The 21,827-nt window shown below is 50.7% G+C and overlaps 2 protein-coding genes across 2 annotated transcripts in view; one reads left to right on the forward strand and one right to left on the reverse strand.

Moving 5' to 3' along the window:
* Positions 1 to 1,999, reverse strand: part of FITM2 (fat storage-inducing transmembrane protein 2) — a 5,621-nt gene extending 3,622 nt beyond the window's left edge. The window contains exon 1 of the mRNA XM_004687400.2: positions 1,729 to 1,999. Within this exon, the coding sequence (XP_004687457.1) occupies positions 1,729 to 1,901 (173 nt within the window). The 5' untranslated portion in view covers positions 1,902 to 1,999. The remainder of the gene's footprint in view (positions 1 to 1,728) is intronic.
* Positions 2,000 to 12,749: 10,750 nt separating this feature from the next.
* R3HDML (R3H domain containing-like) lies at positions 12,750 to 20,092 on the forward strand. Its single transcript, XM_004687018.1, has 6 exons — positions 12,750 to 13,007; positions 15,986 to 16,104; positions 17,072 to 17,195; positions 18,215 to 18,330; positions 19,813 to 19,965; positions 20,080 to 20,092. Exons 1-6 carry the CDS (start codon positions 12,750 to 12,752, stop codon positions 20,090 to 20,092), a joined length of 783 nt encoding a protein of 260 aa, XP_004687075.1.
* Positions 20,093 to 21,827: the final 1,735 nt, after the last annotated feature.

Below are 21,827 nucleotides of genomic sequence, written 5' to 3' on the forward strand. Positions count from 1 at the left end.
ACTAATGCATTGCAACAACTGGGGTACAGACCAGAGGTGTAGGGCTGAAAAGATTCACCAGAGACAGTGTGGGGAGCAGAACAGGCAGATCCATGCAGTACAGTGCTGAGGGGAGCAGCGGACGAGACAGGAGAGGTCTGCTGCACCCTGTGGGTCACCTCCCTGGCCAGGGATTGAACTTGCACCAAAGTGGCTGGCTATAGCTTGATAGCACTGTGTCTTTAACCCCTACTCCACCAGGGAAACCCTCATTTGCTACCTTTTCGGGGCTCAGAAATGTTAGGTAATTTGTGGGCATGGCCAGCAACGCCCATGTTCTTCTCCACCATGGGTCTTTCGTACATGGCATAAATGACCTGGGAACAGAACCTGACTTCCCTCTATGCGACCCATGTTCAAATCCTGACTCTATGTTAACTCACAGCCACTCTCTCGGTCAGTTTCCTCAGCTGTTGAACAGAGTTAAGGGGACCACATGGTTTTAAAAATTCCTTCCAGCGCCAATGAGTCACGAGTTGCCTGCCGTAAATTAGCAGAGGCTTGTAACAAGGTGCCAGAACCCATGGCTACCAGCAAAAAGAGACTTGCCTGCCAGGCGGCCTGGGCCCCTGTGCACCCTGGCCAGAAAAGGCAGCAGCTGCCTCATCTGCTTCCCCTGCTCTCATCAAGGTGGCTGCTTCCAGTCTGGCCCAGCAAACACACCCAAGCTACTCGGGGCTTCCTCCACGCTCACATTCTATTCTTAGCCCATCCTCCTGGGGAAGGAAGGTGGACCAAGGACAGATTGGCTCTTCCTTGGGTTCCAAAGATGTCACAGGCACCATCCAAGGGCCATCACGACAGTCTCCTCTGGGTCTGATATGCAAGGATCCTGCCACAACCAAGACCTGTCAGGCTGTGAGCCAGCTGCCTGGGAGAGAAACCAGGCTGAGACGTCCAGAATCAAAGTGGGGTTGTCTTTGAGGAGAGAGAGCTGACGCTTTTTCTAAAAACAGCAGCCTCACATCAGGGAGAACTTTCTCAAAGTTTCCCTTCCCTACTGGAGCCACGTCTGCACAGTGAACTTAAAACCGGGGAGCCAAGGAAAGAAAGCGGGAGCCCGCGGCGCGAAGCAGCCGTCTCCAAGCGCCCGGCTGGCAGGGTTGCTTTGGCAGGGCTGCTTTCCCGGACCGCGGCCATGAACTCAGAGTGGCCAGGATGGTCCAGGCGATCCAGGGGAAAGGTCCGGCCGGGCGGGTTCCCCTCCCGCGTCACCACTTTGCACGGGGACTTTAGTCCCAGGCTGGGTCAAGGCTCTCGCCGGCGGAGAGCGGGGCTTGGTCCCCAGCCCGGGGAGCGGCCTCGGGGCGGGCGAGGCGCAGGTCCGACACAGCAGCAGGAGGGGTGACGGCTCCCAGGCCAGGGCGCAGCTCCCGACTCCGGCCGGAGAGCAGGGGGAGCAGCGCCACGGGCGGGGGGCACCTCCCCGCACGACTGGACACACACCCGCCGCTGTCACCCGCCAGGAGGCGCACGGTGTCCCGCCCGGGCGTGCAAACGCCAAGTGCCGGTGACACCCCGAGCCTGGCGGCCCGGGTCGCGCTCGGCGCGCGCGGACGCCGCAGTCAGCTCGGGAGCGGGCCTGCCCTGCCCTGCCCTGCCCTCGCTCGGGCCGCCCACCCCGGTCCCCCGGCCCGGCGGCGGCGGCGGGGCGGCTATGGCGGGGCAGAAGAGGACCGGAGCACTCACACGTTGAGGACGTTGCGCTTGTTGCTGAGGTAGCTCTCGGGCAGCGGGGAAAGCTCCTTGAGGAGGGAGCCCACCAGCATGGAAGCGGTGAGCGTCCAGGGCAGGTAGCGTCGCACCGCCGCCCGAACCAGCGTCCCCCTGAAGAACCACGCGCAGCGTTCCAGGTGCTCCATGCCCGACCTCGTCGGCCACCGTCCGCCGCCCGCGTCCTCTCGGCCACCGTCTCGCTCTCAGCCCGGACGGCGCCGAGACTACAGGCGAGCGCATGCGCGGCCGGCGCACCCCCGCCCCGCCCCGCCCCGTGCCGCCCCGCCCCTGAGGCGGTCCGGAGTCCGCGTGCTCCCCCTCCTGGTCACTGGTGGCTTCTGCAGCGCCCCAGTCGCCGAACTCCCGGTTTGCCGCCTTTTTAAGGGTCCTGCTGCGGAACAACTAGGTGGTTGGACTGGTTTGACTCTCCCTCTCCGCTAGGGAAGCTGGCTTTACCTGAAAGAATCTTTTCTTCTGCTAATAACCTTGCCCCACCCTCTTTCTGTTTTTAAATACGCTCCAATTTGCAGCCTAAAGGTGGGATGCTGCCTGATGCAGGAATCATTTATTAAAGTCAGTTAGCTGGAAAGTTGTGGCTTGTGTCTCTGCTTCACTCTGTCCTGGGAAAAAGCGTCGGCGGGATTATTTGCTGGAAGAATAAAGGTAGCAGTGTGGGAAGTGCAGCAGTAGTCACATCATTTTGCCGCCCCCCGACATTGACTCTCTCTGAGCCTTAGTTTTTTTTATCTTTAAAACTGGAAGACAAGAGATCACCCCTTACCAAGACTCCCACTAGTGAACTCAGGTTCCTTACCATGATCCAGGCATGGGAAGTTGATATTAAATGTCCTTAGAAGTAAGTACACACAGTAATTATTAAACTTAAATTTTAAATTACAGACTAGATTTATTTTTACTTAGAAAACCTATTATCTTAAGTGAAAATGCTGGGCACTGGGAGTTAGTCAATCAGATGAGCATATTGGTAATGCAATTGATCGCGGAGTTAAAACGTCTCCTTGGCTGGGTGTCTTAATTCAAGGTTGCCCAACCTTGAGTCATTCCTTTGCCACTGTATTCGTTTTCCAGGGCTGCCATAACAATGACAACAAACGTGTTGGCTTAAAATAACAGAAAGTTGTTCTCTCACACTTCTGGAAATTAAAGTTTGAAATCCAGCTATTAGCAATTAGAGCCTTCTGGAGGCTCTAAAGGGATTTCCTTCTGTTAAAAATAGAAAACACAGACCCAAGATGGAGTTCTTCATGCTGAGCCCCCACTCAGACTTAATACTCATTGCAGTTTCAACCTCTCCGGAAGGTGTGACCCTAAATCACACTGGGGTTCCCCAGCACATGGGAACCCCGTGAAGTCATTGGCACCACCGGACCCTCCCCCACCCCCAAGAAAGCTGGCTTTACTTGAAATAATCCTTTCTTCTGCTAATATCCTTGCCCCACCCTCTTGCTGTTTTTGAATAAGCTTCAGTTTGCAGCCTAAAGATGAGACACTGCTTGATGCATGAATCACTTAATAAAGTCTGTTAGATCTGGAAAGTTGTAGCTTCTGCCTTTCAACACCAGTACCTGTCTCCTAGTTGCTGGTGCCTGCGGGCAATCCCTAGCATGAATCCAATTTCTGCCTCCTCTCAGGTGTGCTTCTCCCTCTGTGGGGCTGAGTGTCCTCTCCTGTCTATTATCCTAAATCAAGGAGAATCCAGTCATAAGATTACCTTAATTAAAAGATTAGATTTGCCAATAATGTCACAATCACTGGTGTCACAGATAAAGTCTTAGACTTCTCTCTTTGAGGATCCACATTCAACCCACGACAACCACCTTGATTTTTAAAATTGTGGTATATCTTTGTCAAAACACAGTTGAATTGAAAGTGTAGGTTGGTCATGGACTTATATGTGTGAGTATATATGCTAATAGCTGTATAGATGCAGCTATAATTATAGCTTACGACAGTTTGGACATTGTATGTGAGGCACTCTAATATTTCAATTCAATTATAAACTCAATTCAGTTTTTCTTTTAAATGCTGTTCACATTTTACAACTCACTAATGGGTGAGGATCTAAATTTAGAAAACATTGCACTAGAAGATATTAAGGCATTAGAAGACAGTTCTCTGCCCTTCCCCACCAGAGGGTGGTAGAAAACAACATATTTTGGGGTTCTACCTGATCTGAGAACAGTGGTCCTTGGTTTTCATTCCTTCTTTATTCAGCAACGACTTCTTAGAAGCAAAAGTGTTCTGATACCAAGACACCTAAAATCGAGGGAAGATGATCATTCATTTTTTCAGTCAGCCAACACTTACTATTTACTATGCATGGCTGTTAGAATTTCCCCAAAGCTTCCAGTGGGCGAACTTCCTTAATAACTGCAAGTTTAGGCCTCCTTGGTGACTCAAGGAGCTAGGTCTCAGCACTATGAAGCTATCTTCAGCCACTGTAGCATGAGTTTGATCCCCACCCAGGGAGGGTCACCCCACATAGCACAGCAGACCTCTCCTGTCTCTCCTGCCACTCCCCTCAGTGGTGTATTTCAGTACATCTGCCTGTTCTGCTCCCCACTCTGTCTCTGGAGAGTCCTCTCTCACACACACACTCCCTACTGGCCTATACCCCACTTCTTAAATGCATAAATAAAGTAAATCTTTAAACAAAAATAAAGTGCTCTCAATAAAGTTTTACAATTTGCTGAAACACATTTCTCAGGTTTGAGGCTGGGTGATCCAGGAGCCACAGAGATCAAAGACTGCTGAGGGCATTTCAGGAGACACAGGAACCAATAGAAAGAAAGGCTCTCACAGACTGAAGGTGGACCGACCTGAGCATAATAAGATAAATAACTGCAGTGTGAATGGAATATCTATTTGTGTTGAAATCCATGGATTCAAATGGTACTTTAAAAGTCATAGCCACCTTCAAAGAAATCAACTCATTATTTTGAAGACTAGTAAATAAGAAAAAGAATGAAGCATTTTTCTGGACTCTCCTATATGTGAACTGAAGCACTAACCAAAGAATAGATGAGTCTCTTGTTAGAGAAACAGCTCAACTAATAAATGAAGGAAGGACAGAGTTATAACATCACCACAGGTGACATGGAAGTAAAAGTGTTGGTTTGGAATATGGGCGAATTGTTTGTTAAAGAGTATTTTACACCTGCTTTCAAAAAAATGAAAGGACCTAGTCCCTAACTCTAAGGTATATGAAGAAAACTTTGAAAGAAAAAAAAAAAACCTCAATAAAGGTAACTAGTAGGGCAATTATAAAAACTAGTATTATTGAAACAATGGTTTATGTGTACATTTTGTTTTCTGTGTGATTCCAGAGGCTAAAACATTTTTTAAAACATTAGTCAAAAAACTAGTTAGCACTGAAACTGGTTTGTAACACCACATTTTCGGGCATAATTTAAAATACTAGTGTATTAAAACCTATTTTAGTTTATGGTTTTGGACTCACAATGTAACAAAGATAGAACATGGTGACATAAATAAATAAAAAGTAAGATAGAGCTATTTTAAAAAAGAGTAGTTTACAGGTATTGACAAAGAGAAAAGTTTAATAAAGTAAGTGTGCAGCACTATTTTTTTTTTTAAAGATTTATTTATTGTGCATACAGAACTGGGGTACAGGCCAGAGGCTCAGGGGCGGTGAGAGGCTTCACCAGAGACAGAGCGGGGAACAGAACAGGCAGATGGAGGAAGTACACTGCTGAGGGGAGCAGCCGGCGGGTCAGGAGAGGTCTGCCAAGCCATGTGGTCACCTCCGGGGCAGGCGGGAATCGAACTCATGTGGAAGCGGCTTTAGATTCTCAGTGCTGTGCTTTAACCCGCTGTGCCACCAGGGAGGGCCCGTGCAGCACTATTTTTAATTTAATTTCTAAAAATCCATCTCTTAAGGACTCAGAATTGTAAATCACATTTTCATAATTTTGAGTTTTGTTCAGAATTTAATGTTTTAGGTTTAATAGAACCACGTTCGAAGAAGCTCATGCTTGACATTTTCTACAGAAATGGAGAACTAACACTAAAAATATGTCTGCTACAAAACAGTAACATTTTTTTATTGACTGCTAAATGTCATTTCATATACACCAGTTATGTGTCACTTTTATTACCCAAATTTAGAGATTATAAAAATCATTTAGACGTCTCAGCCCTTCCTGGACAAACATTCTGTTAGTCTCAGTTTTTGAAGGTCAGTTTTTCATGAAGACATAAACAGTCTTTATGTTCTGATGGTGGTTTTAATTTTTTAAAAAATGTAAACACCCTAACTTTGTGGAATGGTTGCAGGGAAATCATTTGAAGTTACAACTGTGCTTTGCCCAGACTGGACATCATATGTAAACTATAAGATTAACAAAAAGGCAATGAATGAAGAATTTTCTTCTTTATAACCACATTCCATTAGAATGCCACTGATCATGAGGAGAGTAGCTTCTACTGGTGCAGAATACAAAAAAAAAGTGTTTCCATTAATGAAAGACATCTTTATTTTGAAGTGAGCTTGGTCTTTTAATATAAATTGGGTGGGTAATAAATTGGCCTGTAGTGCCTGATTAAATGGCAGAAAGCAAGGAAGTCCTTATGGGTTAGGATTCTCATCAGAGATGGTATTATCAGGGCCTCAAATAAAATTGCTTCATTATAATGTTGATGAGAAAAAAACCCAAGTTGATTGATAGACAATCAAAATATCTTACTTCAGGACCTGCCTTCTCTATGTCCTTTTGCTCAGGGTAATAGTTCTAAGCACCTGGTGATGCTGTTAGTGAGAACTGACTTCACTTTTTAAATTACTGATTCATTTGTTCATTTTCTGCCTCCCCTACTTGACTGCCAGCCCAGAGGGTAAAGAACGTTGCCTGTTTTAGTCTTCCCAGTGTTTAGAACTGTGTGTTAATATGTATCACTAATAGTCATCATTACTTTAATGTTAAATATATTGAAGAATGATTAATAGCTTAACAGAAAGGAAATTATTTTGAAATTAAGTTTGCTTCTAGAAAATAATCATTGAGAATAATTAAGCAATTTTTAAAAATAAATCATGAATTATTATTTTTAAATCTTAAAAACTCCTTAAACCATAAGAGGTCCCCAAGGTTATGAAATCGCTCTCGGAGGATCTTCCTGGTCTGCAGTCTGAGAGCAGAAGGATGATGGGTTAAGTGGAGGATTTTGCGGCCACGGAGGGGAGAAGACCAGGGAGGGCCAGGGAAGAGGTCTCAGAAGAGAAGATTCCTGCGGAGGCAGAGTTGACTGGTCAGAGACTGGCCGGAGGGACAGAGGGACAGTGGGAAGCGGCCATTCCAGACGAAGTTCCCTTTAAGCTGACTGCTGTACCTGCAGTGATTCTCTGGCCGGGGTTTGGGGGTGGCAGAAGGCGGTGGAGGGGGGGGGGCTGTTGCCTCCCTGCCTCCCAGTCATTCCCCGTGGTCGGCCTCTTTGTTCACGCTCAGGCCAGCAGCTTTTAAAAGCTCCCTCGCCCAGCACCAACCCCCAGTCCGTCCGGTCCCCTGAGCTCCGGGCTGGCAGCAGGGGGCGGGCTAGCCACTGCCTGGGGTGAGGCAGCTGAGCTGAGCCAGGGGCCATCAGGGCGCCCTGGGAGCGGGAATCCTGCTCTGTTCCAGGGCAGACTACAGGGGGCAGCAGCAGGGGCATCCCGGGGCAGCCGGCTCCCTCCTCTGGCAAGTCCCTGCTTGCTCCCCCATTCACAGGGCTGGAGCAGAGGGAGCGTTTGTCCTCTCAAAGAACTTGGGCAGGAAATAGAAAAGCAGGGAACTGAGTCTCCCACTGTCAGTACAGTGATTGCCTGTGGGGTGGAGGGAGGACCCTGGGATCCAGGGACCCCAATGATGACGATAGATAGTAATACTCATCGTTAATACCAATATTGACCTTGTGTTCTGGTTCTTACCTGGAGGTAGTAACAGATGTAGACTTTATAAAACATTCATGGAACTATATATTTATATCTTACAAACCTTTATGTTTATTTTATTTCACAAGTTTAAAAGATGGTGTATATATATGTATATATACATTTTTTTTAAAGATTTATTTGTGCATACAGAACTGGGGGATAGGCCAGAGGTGCAGTGGGGGTGAGAGGATTCACCAGAGACAGAGTGGGGAGCAGAGCAGGTAGATTGATGAAGTACACTGCTGAGGGGAAGAGCGGGCAGGTCAGGAGAGGTCTGCCATGCCATGTGGTCACCTCCGGGGCGGGGATCGAACTCATGCTGAAGCGGCTTTAGCTTCTTAATGCTGTGCCTTAACCCGCTGCGCCATCGGGGAGGGCCCAAAACACTGAAGCACAGAGATGCTGAGACAGACCCAGGTCACACAGCAAGCAGTCCAGCTGACGGGACTCAAGCTAGGGTGATGTGTAAGTACTGGTATCCTAAGTCTGGGAAAGTCATTTTCATCTCACCTGTCTGCCAGAAATAGCCACTCAGCTGGTCACAGCACTCTGCACTCTGTCGAATCTCAGTGGACTGCATCAAAAGGCCATTGAGTAGCCAGGTTAAGAATACCTCGTGTGCCTGTGCTCTAAAGTAGCTCAGTTGGAAAGCCTTAGATTAAAGCAAGTGGTTAATTTGCGTGGCGTGGGCTCCAGTCTGTGCTCGGCATGTAGAGCTCTTTGTGAGACAGGGGGCTTGTTTGGCTCCCCTAAAAAATAAGAACAGAATTGTGCTAACTTCCTGAGCAGATAACTAAAAGAATTTTTAAAAAAGATTTATTTATTTGTGCATACAGAGCTGGGATACAAGCCAGAGGTGCAGGAGCCATGAGAGAATCCACCAGAGACAGAGCGGGGAGCAGAACAGGCAGATGAACGAAGTACACTGCTGAGGGGAGCAGCGGGCGGGTCAGGAGAGATCTGCTGCGCCTTGTGGATGGAACTTGCGCTGAAGTGGCTGCGGCTGGCTTGCAGTGCTGCGTCCCTACCCGTTGAGCCACCAGGGAGGGCCCCACAGGAAATTTTATCTCGCCTGATATGAAGCACACAGACACACGTTAGATGATTAGCTCTGAGATAGAGACACTGGTCTTTGGCTGCTCGTAACGGCAATGTGTCACCATCCCCATTTACAAGAGGGGACACCCGACTCAGTTCTCACGCCACTGAAGAACAAGGTGGCGAGGCGCGTCCCTGGGTTCCAACCCAACTACACAGGTTGCATTCTTAAGGTTGGGTGATGGCCCTAGCAGCGCAGGAATGTGGGGTTCGAGGCAGGGCAGTAGGGGAAGCAGGATGCTGACTCTCAGGCTTTTCCATGCCAGCTGCCCGGCTGACCACAGCAAATTCCATGGCCACACCTGGGCCGCAGCCGTCAGCTGTCTGCTTGGTGAGGGCTCCGCACACCCCCTCCCAGGGTCCTGCAGGGCAGGCCTTGCCTCCTGGTGGGCTTAGGCTAGGGAATGCTGGACCAGAGCATGGAGGGGGAGACTCGTTTCCTCCTGGGGGCAAGCACACTCCCAGCCATGTTCCCTTTTTGGAAAGAAACTGTCCTCTCTGCAGGCTGAGGAGCCACAGGACTGAGCTCTTACCAATGCCCTGTTCAGAATGTCTAGAGGGAGAAAAGCCAGGGAAGGAAACCATGGGAGCAGCCTGCCTTCAGGGTTCTGGGGATCTGTGGGAAATCAGCTCCTAGCGGCTGGACTGGGGTGAAGTGTCCCCTTTCCCTAAAGAGCTAAGCCCTCGTCTTCTCTACCCATCCCTTCCCACCCTACCGCTCAGCCCCCAGGTCTGGGCACAGGGCAGAGGAAGAGCTCGGACCCTCGCCAGCCCTGAAGCTGGTGCAGCCTTCAAGGCCCCCAGCGTGCATCAAATGGCCTCTGCTCACCTCTGACCCAGCTCTCAACCCACCTGCTGCACTATCTTTACATGCACGGTCTTCCCTAACCTGCCTTCTTTCAGGTCAAATAAAACAAATTCCCCCAGCCTCAGAGACTTTGCCTCTGTTGTTCCCGCTCCTTGAACTGCTGTCACCCCAGCTCACCCCGGGGTCTGGCTTCCCCTTTCACCTAGCTAACCCGCACTCGTTTTTCTGTTCTCTGCTTAATCATCACGTCTTACTAGTGTGGTGACCAATGGTACATCTTGAAAACTCTTGGACCACAACTCTTTCGCATGATGTCCGGAACCAGGAACCAACTCCCTGCAGATACGGGGACCTCATTGCATTATTAATCTGGTGAGAGTTGGGCCTCCCTGGTGGTGTGAGGGGTTAAGTCTCAGCACTGTGAAGCTATCCCAAAGCCACTGCAGCATGAGTTTGACCCCTGGCCAGGGAGCTGACCCACACGGTGCACCAGGCCTCTCCTGTCTCACCTGCTACTCCCCTCAGCAGTGTATTTCAGTCCATCTGCCTGTTCTGCACCCCACTGTGTCTCTGGTGAACCCTCTCACTCCCACACCTCTGAGTTTGCACCCTGGCTCTTGGATGCATAAATAAATAAATCTTAAAAAAAAAAAAACGCAAACAACCTGGTGAGAATTGACATACATTTTTACTAATGGCTGAGGCGTGCGTGCCTGAGGTCCAGAGGCCAGCTGCTTCCCTCAAAGAGCTGGCTTGCTGCTGTGCTTCCTCTTCCTTGCTTCATTTTGTGAGAAAGGATCTTACAGGACACATTTCCCAGGTGAGGAAACCAAGGCTCAGAGAGTGCTGTAACCTGCACCAGGTCCCGTGGTGAAGGGCTCATCAGATGGACTCCCGGTCCATCTGACTCCTGAGCCTGCCTGTTGGGTCAGTTTGGTCTCAGGGCTTGGTTTGTGTGTGTTTCATGGAGGGCGTGTCTCCTTGAGCTCTGAGTGGATCTATGTTTGAAGATGAATGTGCTTTGGGGTTGAGTAGGGGTGTCAGTGTGTCTGCTCTGCCGGCCTGTGACTGGGTCGGTGGGTGCTGGGGTCTTTCACTATGTGCGTATGGTACTGGGGGTTTGAGTGGGTGTGCTGGATAGGAAGTGAAGTGTTGGGGTACAAGAATGAGGTTTCTGTTGGTGTGTGTTTTCTGAGATAGTGTTTTAATTTTTTTTTGTTTTAATTTGGTTCTTGTTGAAAGAAGTCTTACATAGAAACAGATCTTTTTGTTCACGTATAGCTAAATAAAGGCCTGGCTCTGTTCTTACAAGGGTGGAGAGGGCACAAAATCAGCCTGCCTGGGAAGCCCCCCTCCCCGCTATGTGTGACCCCAGACTGTGACTCCCCTCTTTGTGCTGAGCTTTCCCAAGTAGATAACAATGGGCAGGAGGATAATAACAGCGCCCACCTGGTAGGTTGTTCTGAGGATTCACTGAGCCCTTCTTCATTGAGTGCTTAGGGGGAGCTGGGCACCGAGCGAGGAGACCCCGCACCCCACCCCCGCACATGTCTTTCGCATCAGACCTGGGTGGACATGCAGGCTGGGTTTCTGTATTTTTATTTGAGGGCGCGGAGTGAGGGGAGGGGGCAGCAGGAAGCGCTGAGAGGCAGGGGCTGAGGTCTCCGAGGTTGTGGGGAGAGGTTGTGTTTGTGCATACCGGCATGGAGGCGTTTCCTCGAGGGCGCGGGGCTAGGGTGTGGACATCCCCCCACCCCAGGCCCTCGACCGGGGACCAGTCGTGGTGGCTCCCCGTGCCGCCTACAGCGGGTGTCACCACTTCAAGGACCAAGTGAGCAGTGGACAGACGTGAAGCGGATGCTTGGGGCTGCCGGGGACGCGCGTGGGGAGCGTCGGATCAGCGTGGACGCGGCTTCAGGGCCTGGGTGTCCATAGCTCCTGGCAGTGGCGCTTTGCGGCTGCTGCCCATGTGCTGCACAGCTGCCCATAGGGTACTGGGGACCCCCAGCCTGCCCCTGGCACCCTCAGTCTACTTTCTCCCTAAGCCTCTCTGGCCTCTCCTTTTTCCACATTTCTCTCTTTTCTCTGAGCCCCAGAGAAGGGGACAGTTTGCTGCAGGATGTCCAACATACTCAAAGATCAGAGCTAGTCGCTCTTGTCCTTCTGGTGGTAGGAAAAGAGGCCAGGACACAGCCCCATCCTCGCTGCCCCTGCCCACCCTCCAGTGCGCCCAGCGGGAAGGTGTGTGCTTTGGCAGCTGGGCCTGTCTGGGCCCCGAGGCTGAGGCTGTGCACTGTCTGCGGCAGTATTTCCATGTGTCTGGGGAGGACCCCACTGGGGTGCCGCGGTCCAGGCCCCAGCCCTGTGTCTCCACGGCACAGGGCTCAGCGTGGCGCTCTGAGAGAGTTCTGCTGGGATGCTGCAGGATTACAAATGCTTCAACTTTGTTTTGTTCTATAATGTCCTTCTCGTACCCTGTCTACATCCTTGCCCTGCTCCAGCCTTGCACGCTTTGGTGGAGGAGGGGAGAGGGCAGAGTCCACTGGCCGCAGAGCCCCCAGCCAAGCCAGCTGGCTGGAAGGGGTGCAGAGGGGCTGGGGCAGTCAGATGCCTTAGGCTCCGAGACTTAGGTCACGGAGCTGCTTGGGGGTGGGGGGTGGGGGATGGGGGGAAAGGACAGGGTGTCTGCAGGGTCCCTGTTCTCCATCTCAAAATTGCAGCAGCTCAAGGATAAGGGCCTGCATTATGTCCTGGGGGAGGTCTGCGGGTAGAGAGGGGCACCCACTCTCTGGTGAAGGTTGTCCAGGTTGGAGAAGACCAGTGTCTGTCTCCTGGGCTGGTGGGTGGAGCCCTGGCTTTGAAGTCGTAGTGCCATCTCAGCCCAGGGCCTGGTCTGGGTTAGCCAGTGTCTGGGTATTTCTTTCCATTGCCCTATCCACTCGTTCCACTCTGGTGGGAAGGGCAGGGGTTGGCGCCAGGTCCACAGCTGAGTCAGGAGGTCTTGCCGGGTTCCCAGGAGTGAGCATCCTCAGGATGGCAATGCCAGGGAACACTCAGAGTTTGGTGTCCTTATGCCCAAGCCTTCCAGTTAGCCTGCTCAGACTACCCGAGGGAGACCGGTGATCCCTCCAGCCAGTTATGTCCCTTCCACTGGGCACCGTAGGCCTGGCGAGCCTGCTCTTCTGGGCACACCAGACAATAAATGCCTTGACGCCTAACACCACCCTGGCACTGGCCTGGACCAAAGGCACAACTGTGCGACCTTTTAGTGGCCTGGGGGTGTCTCGATACCAGGGGAAGCGCCACATCTCTGCCCAGGACATGAGAGCCTTGCTGGATCATCACAACTACATCCGGGCCAGCGTGTACCCACCTGCTGCCAACATGGAGTATATGGTGAGCTCCCCACACCCTCCCCAGGGCCCTGTCCTGTGCCCCTTCCAGCAAATGTCAGTCGGCTCAGCGTGTCCTGTAGGACTGGACCTTTTTCCAGCCTGGCCCCTCTGGCCAGTGTCTGACTGTCTCGGTCCTGGGGAAAGGGCAGGGCTGTTTGGCCACTTTATAGATGAGAAAACTAAGGCAATGCCAGGTCTTCCTGAGACTCGGGGCAGAGGGCACAGTTTAGGCCGCACCTACTGTGTGCCACACAGTACACACGAGGGTCCCACCTCTTCTTCCAAGTGGGAGTTGTCATCTCCCTTTACCAAATCAGGACACTGCAATGCAGAGAACTAATTTGCTGAAGGTCACCAGCTGAGATTCGACCCAGGTGGATGCTGCTCCAGGCTGTGGTCTCAACCAGTGCAGCACCCTGCCTGAGAATTCTGACTCCCTATTCCCCATGGGGACCTTCAGGGGAGTGGGTGACTAGAGCTTTCCAGACCCTTGTCTCCTTGCCTCAGGTCTGGACTGATACCCCCAGGCCATCAGCCCCAGCAACCTATGCAGGTAGAGCCAGGAGTGGGGGCCACAGACCTACTGGGGAGGCTGAGGCTCAGGAAGACCAACAGTTCAGGAGCAGAGGAAGCTGGGATGTCCAGCTTCTAAGAATGGGGCAGACTCTCTCCCGGCTCCTGGGGGAGCCAGGCTCCTGGGGGAATATCTGTGAGGACCTTCCTCTTTATCAAGTTCCCTCCCCGAGGCCATTGTCCCAGTCTGGAGAGATAGGCTTCCAACCCACCCACGGGTTTCTTGAGGGAATGAGATCGCCAGTCCGCCCCTTCCAAGACAAATACCTGTTACCCAACAGCCTGAGAATTCTTACCACTTTGGCAATGTGTCCATTCCTTAGCTCCTGTGGGGAGCAGGGCCCATAGTGAACCTGCAGACACTGCCAGCAACAGAGAGATGGGGTCTCTAACCTCTTGGAGCTTCCACTTCCTTGGGGATGCTAGAGAACAAACTCAACAGCAAAACTGGAGGCGATAAGGCGCTGGGGAGGGGTGCCCCCCCCTCCCGGGCCAGCATGGCAGGCCGTTAGAGGCGCGGGAGTCTTTGTTTGTTCATTCACTGACTCATGCATTTATTAACACAGGGACAGGGCACAGAGAAGGCCCTGGATTTTTTCAAGTGACACCCTTATTGAGGGTCAGTTGTATGTGCAAGGCATGCATCTCGATAGATGTTTAATAGTTGCAAGAGGTGTGGAGCTGAGGAAGAGAGTTAGCGGTCTCCCCCCGGGTTTGGGGTAGTGACTCCGTGCGGACAGGAGGTGAGCATGCCCTGCTCTGTCTCTGTTTATGAAGGAAATAGTCTTCTGCTTTCTGAGGGGGGAGCCCCGGGGTGGGGATGGGGGGCAATGGCAGCCTATTTGGTCTCCCATCTCCCTGTCAGCTGCTGACTTCTGGGAGGCAAAGCAGGCCTCCAATTTATTCCCCAGCCCACACCTCATGCCCACCAGCGTGCTAATGATTTTATGGCTCCACTGTGGATCCTTTGTGCCCAGATGTTTGCTGAATGAACAAAGACCAGTGGACCAAGTCAGAGGGGAAGGGAACTTGTGTTTTTTTCAGCCTTTTATTTCAGGTTATAAAACTCAGGGTCTTCATACCTTGGAAAATGATAAAGCTGTTGAGTAGGATGAGGCGGGTATTTCCTGTATACTAAGGTGGAATAATCATGAGCAGGACCTATCTGGTTAGGTAAAAAGAGCCAGGTGCCTCACGGGTGACTTGGTGATGGGAAACCCGTGAGGATTACAATTGAGATGGAAAAAAAAAAGTACAAAATGATGTAAAAATAAACTTTTGTAATAAAAAATGTTTTTTAGTTGAAGTTCTTGAAATATGAGTGCTTGAGTTTTGCTCTTTTACATAAAGATTGGTGTGGGTTATTAAATTTCCTTGGCATTTTGTTAAGAGCACTTCCTTTATCTCCTAAAAACAATCTAAAATGGGGGTGAGGGAATCAAAAAAAAAACAAGAACCAGGTGCCTGAGAGAGTGACAAACTGCCACTTGTAATGATCTATATATGCACCCATATATAAAATATATAAAATACATGCACATGTGTACCTCTATATGTTTACACAGGTGTGGAGTGTTTCTAGAAGGGGTGTCGGACAGATGATGGTCGCCTCTGGAGGGCGGGGTGGTTGGAGGGGTGGATCTAGAAGAGGAATGAGAGACTGCACTTTTCTTCTTTTGAAAATCTTATTTACAAATGTTTTCACCACTCAAAAATACCGTTTTAATTCATTTTTTAAAGATTAATTTATTGATGCATACAAGAATTTGTACTTATGCATACACCCCCGCAGGCCAGAGGTGTGTGTGTGTGTTTAATGGGGGAGAGATGAAAGAATTCGCCAGAGACAGAGTGGAGAGCAGAACAGCCCGACTGTCTGAAATACACTGCTGAGGGGAGCAGAGGGCGGGTCAGGAGAGATCTACTGTGCCATTGGATCAGCTCCCTGGCCAGGGATCGAACTTGTGCTGCAGGGGCTGTGGCTAGCTTCATAGTGCTGGGCTTTCACCCTTTGTGCCACCAGGGAGGGCCCCTGAATCAAATTTTTAATGTTAAGATAAATATGTTTTTAAAATATAACAAACAAAAACTCAATTATCTCCCCACAACCTGGACTCAGTGACATCCGGGACTGCTGAGCATCTCTGGACAAACAGCCTGGGACCCAGTCAGAGCAGAGAACTCTACGTGTGAAGCCCAGTTATGGGCAAAGGGCAGGGGCCTCTGAGTCGGAGACCTGGGTATGCAGTCTGGCTGGGAGGTGAACTCAGTTTCCTAACTTAGCAAGTGGGTCTGCTGCAGAGTTCCCAGGGGAGCACAGGTAGCAGGTAAACGCACAGCTCTGGTGCAGTGGTGAGAGGGTGGCTGCTCCTCAGAGGAATCCCATGCCCTTTTCTGTTTTCCCAGGTCTGGGATGAGCAGCTGGCTCGGTCTGCTGAGGCTTGGGCCAGCCAGTGCATTTGGGCCCACGGGCCCCCACAGCTGATGAGATATGTGGGCCAGAACCTCTCCATGCACTCTGGCCGGTGAGTGACCCACTTCCTTCACACAGTCATTCAACAAACGCACGCTGAGCACTTCCTCTGTACTTGATGCTGTGCCTGACTGGGATGCAGCAGTGAGCAAGACAGAATGTTCTAGTGAGCGAGACCAGCAGTGACGGGGTGAACAAATAGTGCACAGATTATTTCAGGGACTGGAGGGAGATGGGGAGACTCCACCTGGGGATAGAGATTCATGGAGACAGAGTTGGGGATGTAGGGGCTGTTGGCTGAGAGCATCAGGCCCACAAGTGCCAGCCAAAGCCTGGCAAATCCATTCTTCTGGCCTGACTTTCTCACTACCATTCTGACTCTTGAGACAGAATCTGGGGTCTGAGTTCTTACCATGGGGAGTAATTTGAGCTCTCTGAATCTCAGTGACCCTATCTGCAAAACAAAGGTGCTGGTCTGGCTCAGTTCTGTGGTGTTGATAGGTCAGTACGATTTAGAAAGTCCTTTATGGGACTGGCACAGGTGTCTAGATTTTTATGTTGCCAAATAAGGACTCTAGAAAAGCAATTCCCTTCCCTTGTCCACGGGTCCTCAAGTTCAGCTCCCCTCTCTTCTGCCATTAAACACTTCTTCCCAGGCTCCACTCCTCCTTCCTGCCCCCGCCCCCAAACATCACCTAGAGTCTCACAGAGAAAAGAAAATGGCGGGGTGAAGGCATGTGAATTCCCCAGATTTCCCTCCTCCCGGGACTTTTGCCTGTCTGGGTCTCTGACAATTGCATGTGACTGAAAGAGTCCTGGGCCCCACATGGCTCTCAGGCTGCAGAGTTTCTGAGGCTCAACACTACGGTCTGCCTCCTCCCATGCACACCCACAGCAGACCTGGGACAAGGCCGGGACTCCCGCCATCTTGCTCACTTTGTAGATGAGGAAGCTGAGGGGAGGGACGCGGGCGGGCGCCTGTGCATTCGTCCAGATCCCCCATCGTCCTGCCTCCCCAGGTACCGATCGGTGGTGGATCTCGTGAAGTCTTGGTCTGAGGAGAGGCGCCATTACTCGTTCCCAGCCCCAGGGGACTGTCACCGGCACTGCTGCAGAGGCTCGGTTTGCTCTCACTATACCCAGGTACCCTGTGGGGTGCAGGGAGGTGGTGGGGGAACCCTGGTGGGGGGTTAGGAAGGACACGGTGGCACAATTAGAACGAAGATGGGGCTCCACAGGCTGCTTTTCCGGTGAAATCGTGTTCCCTGAACTGAGCTGACGGGGTCCCATTTAAGTGTCTGGCATGGCTGACCAGATCGTTTGGCCCCAGAGTGGAGATACGAGGTCTGACAAGTTCTGTAGTCCTCTCGAGTCAGTAGGTCCCTGTCCTAGTATTTTCTGTATTCAAGGCTCCTCTATATTAAAAAAAAAAAAAAAAGACAACTAAGATCACAAAAAGTGTGTATTTTAAATGCTAATGTGAGATAGCTAACACATGAAATATAATGCATAAACATACAATACGAGGTTGCAAGAAGTAGACCAGACGCTTCCCTCGTAAGACAAATATATTCGGTCAGTCCCATCAGTCTCTGTATGATACATTGGAGGTGATGTCAAGAGTCTAAATTTGTGACCCTCTAGCAGATGTGAGGGGTAGATGCAACTCCTGTCCCGACGTCCCAGGAAATAACCTCACCTCCATGTACCAAAGAAGAAACTGAGGTACAGGGTGGCTGAGTGACTAGTGATAGCGAGATTCTGAGCAAGAGGGTTTGACTCCCAGGCTTGTGTTTTAACCTCCAGAACAATGATGATTTTCAAAAGCTCGTCACTAGGAAAAAAGAATGAAAACAAACAGAGCAATACAGAAAACACAAGTATATATCTCACGTGATAAGATTAAAATCAATTCATAAAACCTTTGTTCTCTGTGTGTGTGTGCACGTGTGTGCAGGCCCTGGCCAGCAAGACAAAATGTTTTCCTTACGGTTGGTCATAGTAAAAAAGGTTTGAGAAGCATTAACACTCTAAGACAGTGTGCCTCCCCCACGCTTGGGACAGCCACACTGGCTCCCCAGCCTCAACCAAGCCCAGGAGGAACCTGGGTCCCCTTGTGTCCTGCACGTGTTCTCCCCACCCCCATCTTTGTCCTTCCTCAGATGGTGTGGGCATCCTCCAGTCGGCTGGGCTGTGCCATCCACACCTGCAGCAGTATCAATGTCTGGGGCAGCACTTGGCATCAGGCCGCATACCTGGTCTGCAACTACGCCATTAAGTAAGCACAGGGCAGGAGGGCAGAGCCTGCTGTTTTCTCTCTTTCTTTCTTTCTTTTTTTTTTTTTTAAAGATTTACTTGTTTATGCCTACAAGAACTGGGGTACGGATCAGAGATGCAGGGGGGGCTTGAGAGAATTCACTAGCGACAAAATAAGGGGCAGAACAGGCAGCTCGACTGAAATACACTGCTGAGGGGAGCAGCGGGGAGACAGGAGAGGTCTGCCGCGCCCTGTGGGCCACCTCCCTGGCTGGGGACTGAACTCGTGCTGCAGGGGCTGCAGACAGCTTCACAGTGCTGCTCTCCAACCCCTTGTACCACCAGGGAGGCCCTTTTCCTACTGTTTTGATAGTGGTGCTTGTGGTACATAGCCAGCCTAGCAGGCTTGCAAACATCTCTCCATTGAATTAGGCCTGCACCCCACTGACAAGCAGCACTGGGCAGCCCCAGGCCTCTCACGGGTGCAGCATGGGCCTCTCCCAGCTCAACACAAGAAATGAGCCCTGAGAACACACAATGCAGGCAGGTGGGTAGGCAGCCTTAGGAGAGACAGGAAAATGAGAATGATCACGTGCAGCTCCTTCCAGACTCTCCGACAACTTGATGGAGTGGTCTTGCACCCAGCTCTTGAAATGAGAAAGAAGGAGAGAAAGTTCCATCCAGTGATTCACGGTGTGCACACCTGCAAACACTGCAGATTCTCATTCTAAACAAGAACACATTCTGGATTAATGTGATCTTTAGACTTTCGAATGACATAATAACCCCTTTCTACTCACCTGCAGTTCTTAATCAGCCACAAAATACTTTCATCTTTTTATCTCTTCGAAGAGATGAAAGAGAGGAAGAAGGAAAAAGAGGAACGCTGGGGAAAGATTAGAAATGAGACTTAGGAGGTTCAGTGAGTTCCAAACTCACACTGTCAATAATAAGTGGCTGAGCAAGAAAGATGGGTCAGGCTGCTGAAGAGAATGGACAGCAGTGGCCTCACTGGGGCTTTCTGGACACTCCCTCCCTACCCCCGCACCCCTGCCCACGACTGACATCTACTCATCTAATTAATCCCCTACTTCACAGCTCTCATAAATTACAAACGGTTTTCACCTACTTTTTACTGACACCATTTCATTATTTTATTCAGAAGATTAAACCAAGGCTCAGGAAACTGATGTTGCAGTAGCTGGCACAAGGCAGAATCCAAGACTGGCCAGGAGTGCGGAGTAGAGAGAATAAGCAAATCAACCCTTCCTCAAGGCGGGTGGGGTCACTTATTTGCCAGGTGCAGGCTTAGGTGAGTGCCCACCTGGTCTTCCCTGCCTCCCTGCGAAGGCTTCTCTGAGGAAGCTGAGGCTTGCAGACAGGACTTGCCCCAGGTCACACGGCCCATCCACAGCAGTGCTGAGACTTGGAGACCTGTGCCATGAGCTTCCTGTAACTTTCTTCTTCCTCTGACCCCATCTCCCTGGGACTTTTTCTCTTCCAGGGGCAACTGGATTGGCGAGGCACCTTACAAGATGGGGAGGCCGTGTTCTGCCTGCCCCCCGAGTTACCAAGGCAGCTGTAAGAGCAACATGTGCTTCTCAGGGGTCCAGTCCAATGGCTCCTGTGTTCTTGAGTCTCCCCTGGGCTCTTTACCGTGCTCTTTTCCCCACCTCACCCTCCAGGGATCCCTCTCAAAGACCAGGACACAGAAGAGGCATTTTTAAGGCCATGAGTTGGGTTTGTCCACAGCTCTAACGTTCCCTTCTAGGTCCATTCCCTAAGGCTGCCTTTCCTTATCACCCGGACAGAGGCCTGCACCTCCCACTAATGGGTTCCCAGGGAAAGAGGTGACAGTGGAGTGACTCAGGCCTCAGGCCTCAAACCCACAAGGTGTGTCCATTCGGTGACATTCACCCAGTAGCAGCCTGAATGCTGAACATGTCAGGTTCAGGCATTTCAAAAGCTATTGACTGTTGGCGCCCACTCCCACTGCAGGCTACTGGAACCTCCACAGGGTCCAGGTGCTCCTTTTACGGACATGTACACTGAGGCTTCGTGAAGGCTTACTGATGCCTGCACTTCATGTCCAAGATGGCGCCAGGGAGGGTAGGGGGCTCTTCAAGCCTCTCTGAGTACTGGGGACAAGAGGAAGGAGGAAACCAAAGCTGGGCTGAGGGAACACTCCACCCCCAGGCCGCCTTGCTCTCTCTCACCTGCCTCCTCTCTCTTTCCTCCCCTCCCCCTCTTTCTCTCCTGTTTTTCTCTCTTGTTTCCCATAAACCATTTCCCTTCTCCCCACCCCACCCCACCCCACCCAGATATCCTAACACACAAAAGTCCTTTTGTCTCTGGAGATAGTAAAACCTCCTCAGACCTTGCCCTCCAGCTGGGGCCCCCTCCCAGACTCCCTCCCTGCCTGACCTGAGAGCTCCCTTTCAAGACTCCGTGGAAAGCAGGTTCTCCTCAAAGCTCAGGGGAGAAAGGATTTTCTTCCCTCTGGTCATTCGCCCCCAGGCCACAACCTTTGTGTATCAACACCCCCCTTCCCAATAAAGTCCCTCGAGATCCCTTGTGTGGCTGTTTCTGGTCCCTCACTCTCCTCAGCTCTCAAGAGGGTCTAAAGAAGAAGGGAATTGAGTAGATGGAGGTGGAGTGAGGGGAAACCTAGCTCCAGAGGAAGATGAGGAGAGGGGCTGACAATGCCTCAGGCCTGGCTCAGGGCAGGGATGAATGGAGAGAGCTGGAGTATCTGTGACTCCACTCGCAGGTGAGAAAAATGAGGTGGAGCTGCCTATGAGTGAAGTAAGAAACAAATCTTAAAAAAAAAAAAAAAAGATGTATTTATTCATACAGAACTGGGGTATAGACCAGAGGTGCAGGGGCTGTGAGAGGATTCACTAGAGACAGAGTGGGGAGCAGAACAGACTAACTGACTGAAATACACTGCTGAGGGGAGTAGCAGGCAGGTCAAGAGTGGTCTGCTGTGCCATGTGGGTCAGCTCCCAGGATGGGAATCGAACTCATGCTGCAGTGGCTGCATATAGCTTCATGGTGTTGTGCTTTAACCCCTGCACCACCAGGGAGGGCCCCCAGTTCGTAACTTTCAAACCTCTGAAGTTTTTCACACCCTCAAGTCCCAAGTTTCATTTATTTGCTCATTTGCACCTACATTTGACACCAAGAGGGTTAAGAGCATAATTTCTGAGCCAGAACCCATAGGTACATACTTATCCCAATGACTGGATATGCTTGGATGAGTCACTGGAAACTCTCAGTACAGTGTGGGAACCCACACACTGCAAATGGGGACCCAAAGGTATCTAGCCCATGGGCTAGTTCAATGAATGATGCATGGAAAAACATGTCTGGCACATAGGAAGTGCGATAAAAGCATCAACTCTGAGCACATGAGTATAGATCAGGAGTGGGCAAACTGGCCCACTGCCTGTTTTTATAAATAAAGTTTTATATATAAAACTCATTTGTTTAGCTATTGTCTAAACAATTTTACAGGCA

The sequence above is a fragment of the Condylura cristata genome, unplaced genomic scaffold (assembly GCF_000260355.1).
Source record: "Condylura cristata isolate star-nosed mole 26May11 unplaced genomic scaffold, ConCri1.0 scaffold00022, whole genome shotgun sequence".
Lineage (NCBI taxonomy): Eukaryota > Metazoa > Chordata > Mammalia > Eulipotyphla > Talpidae > Condylura > Condylura cristata.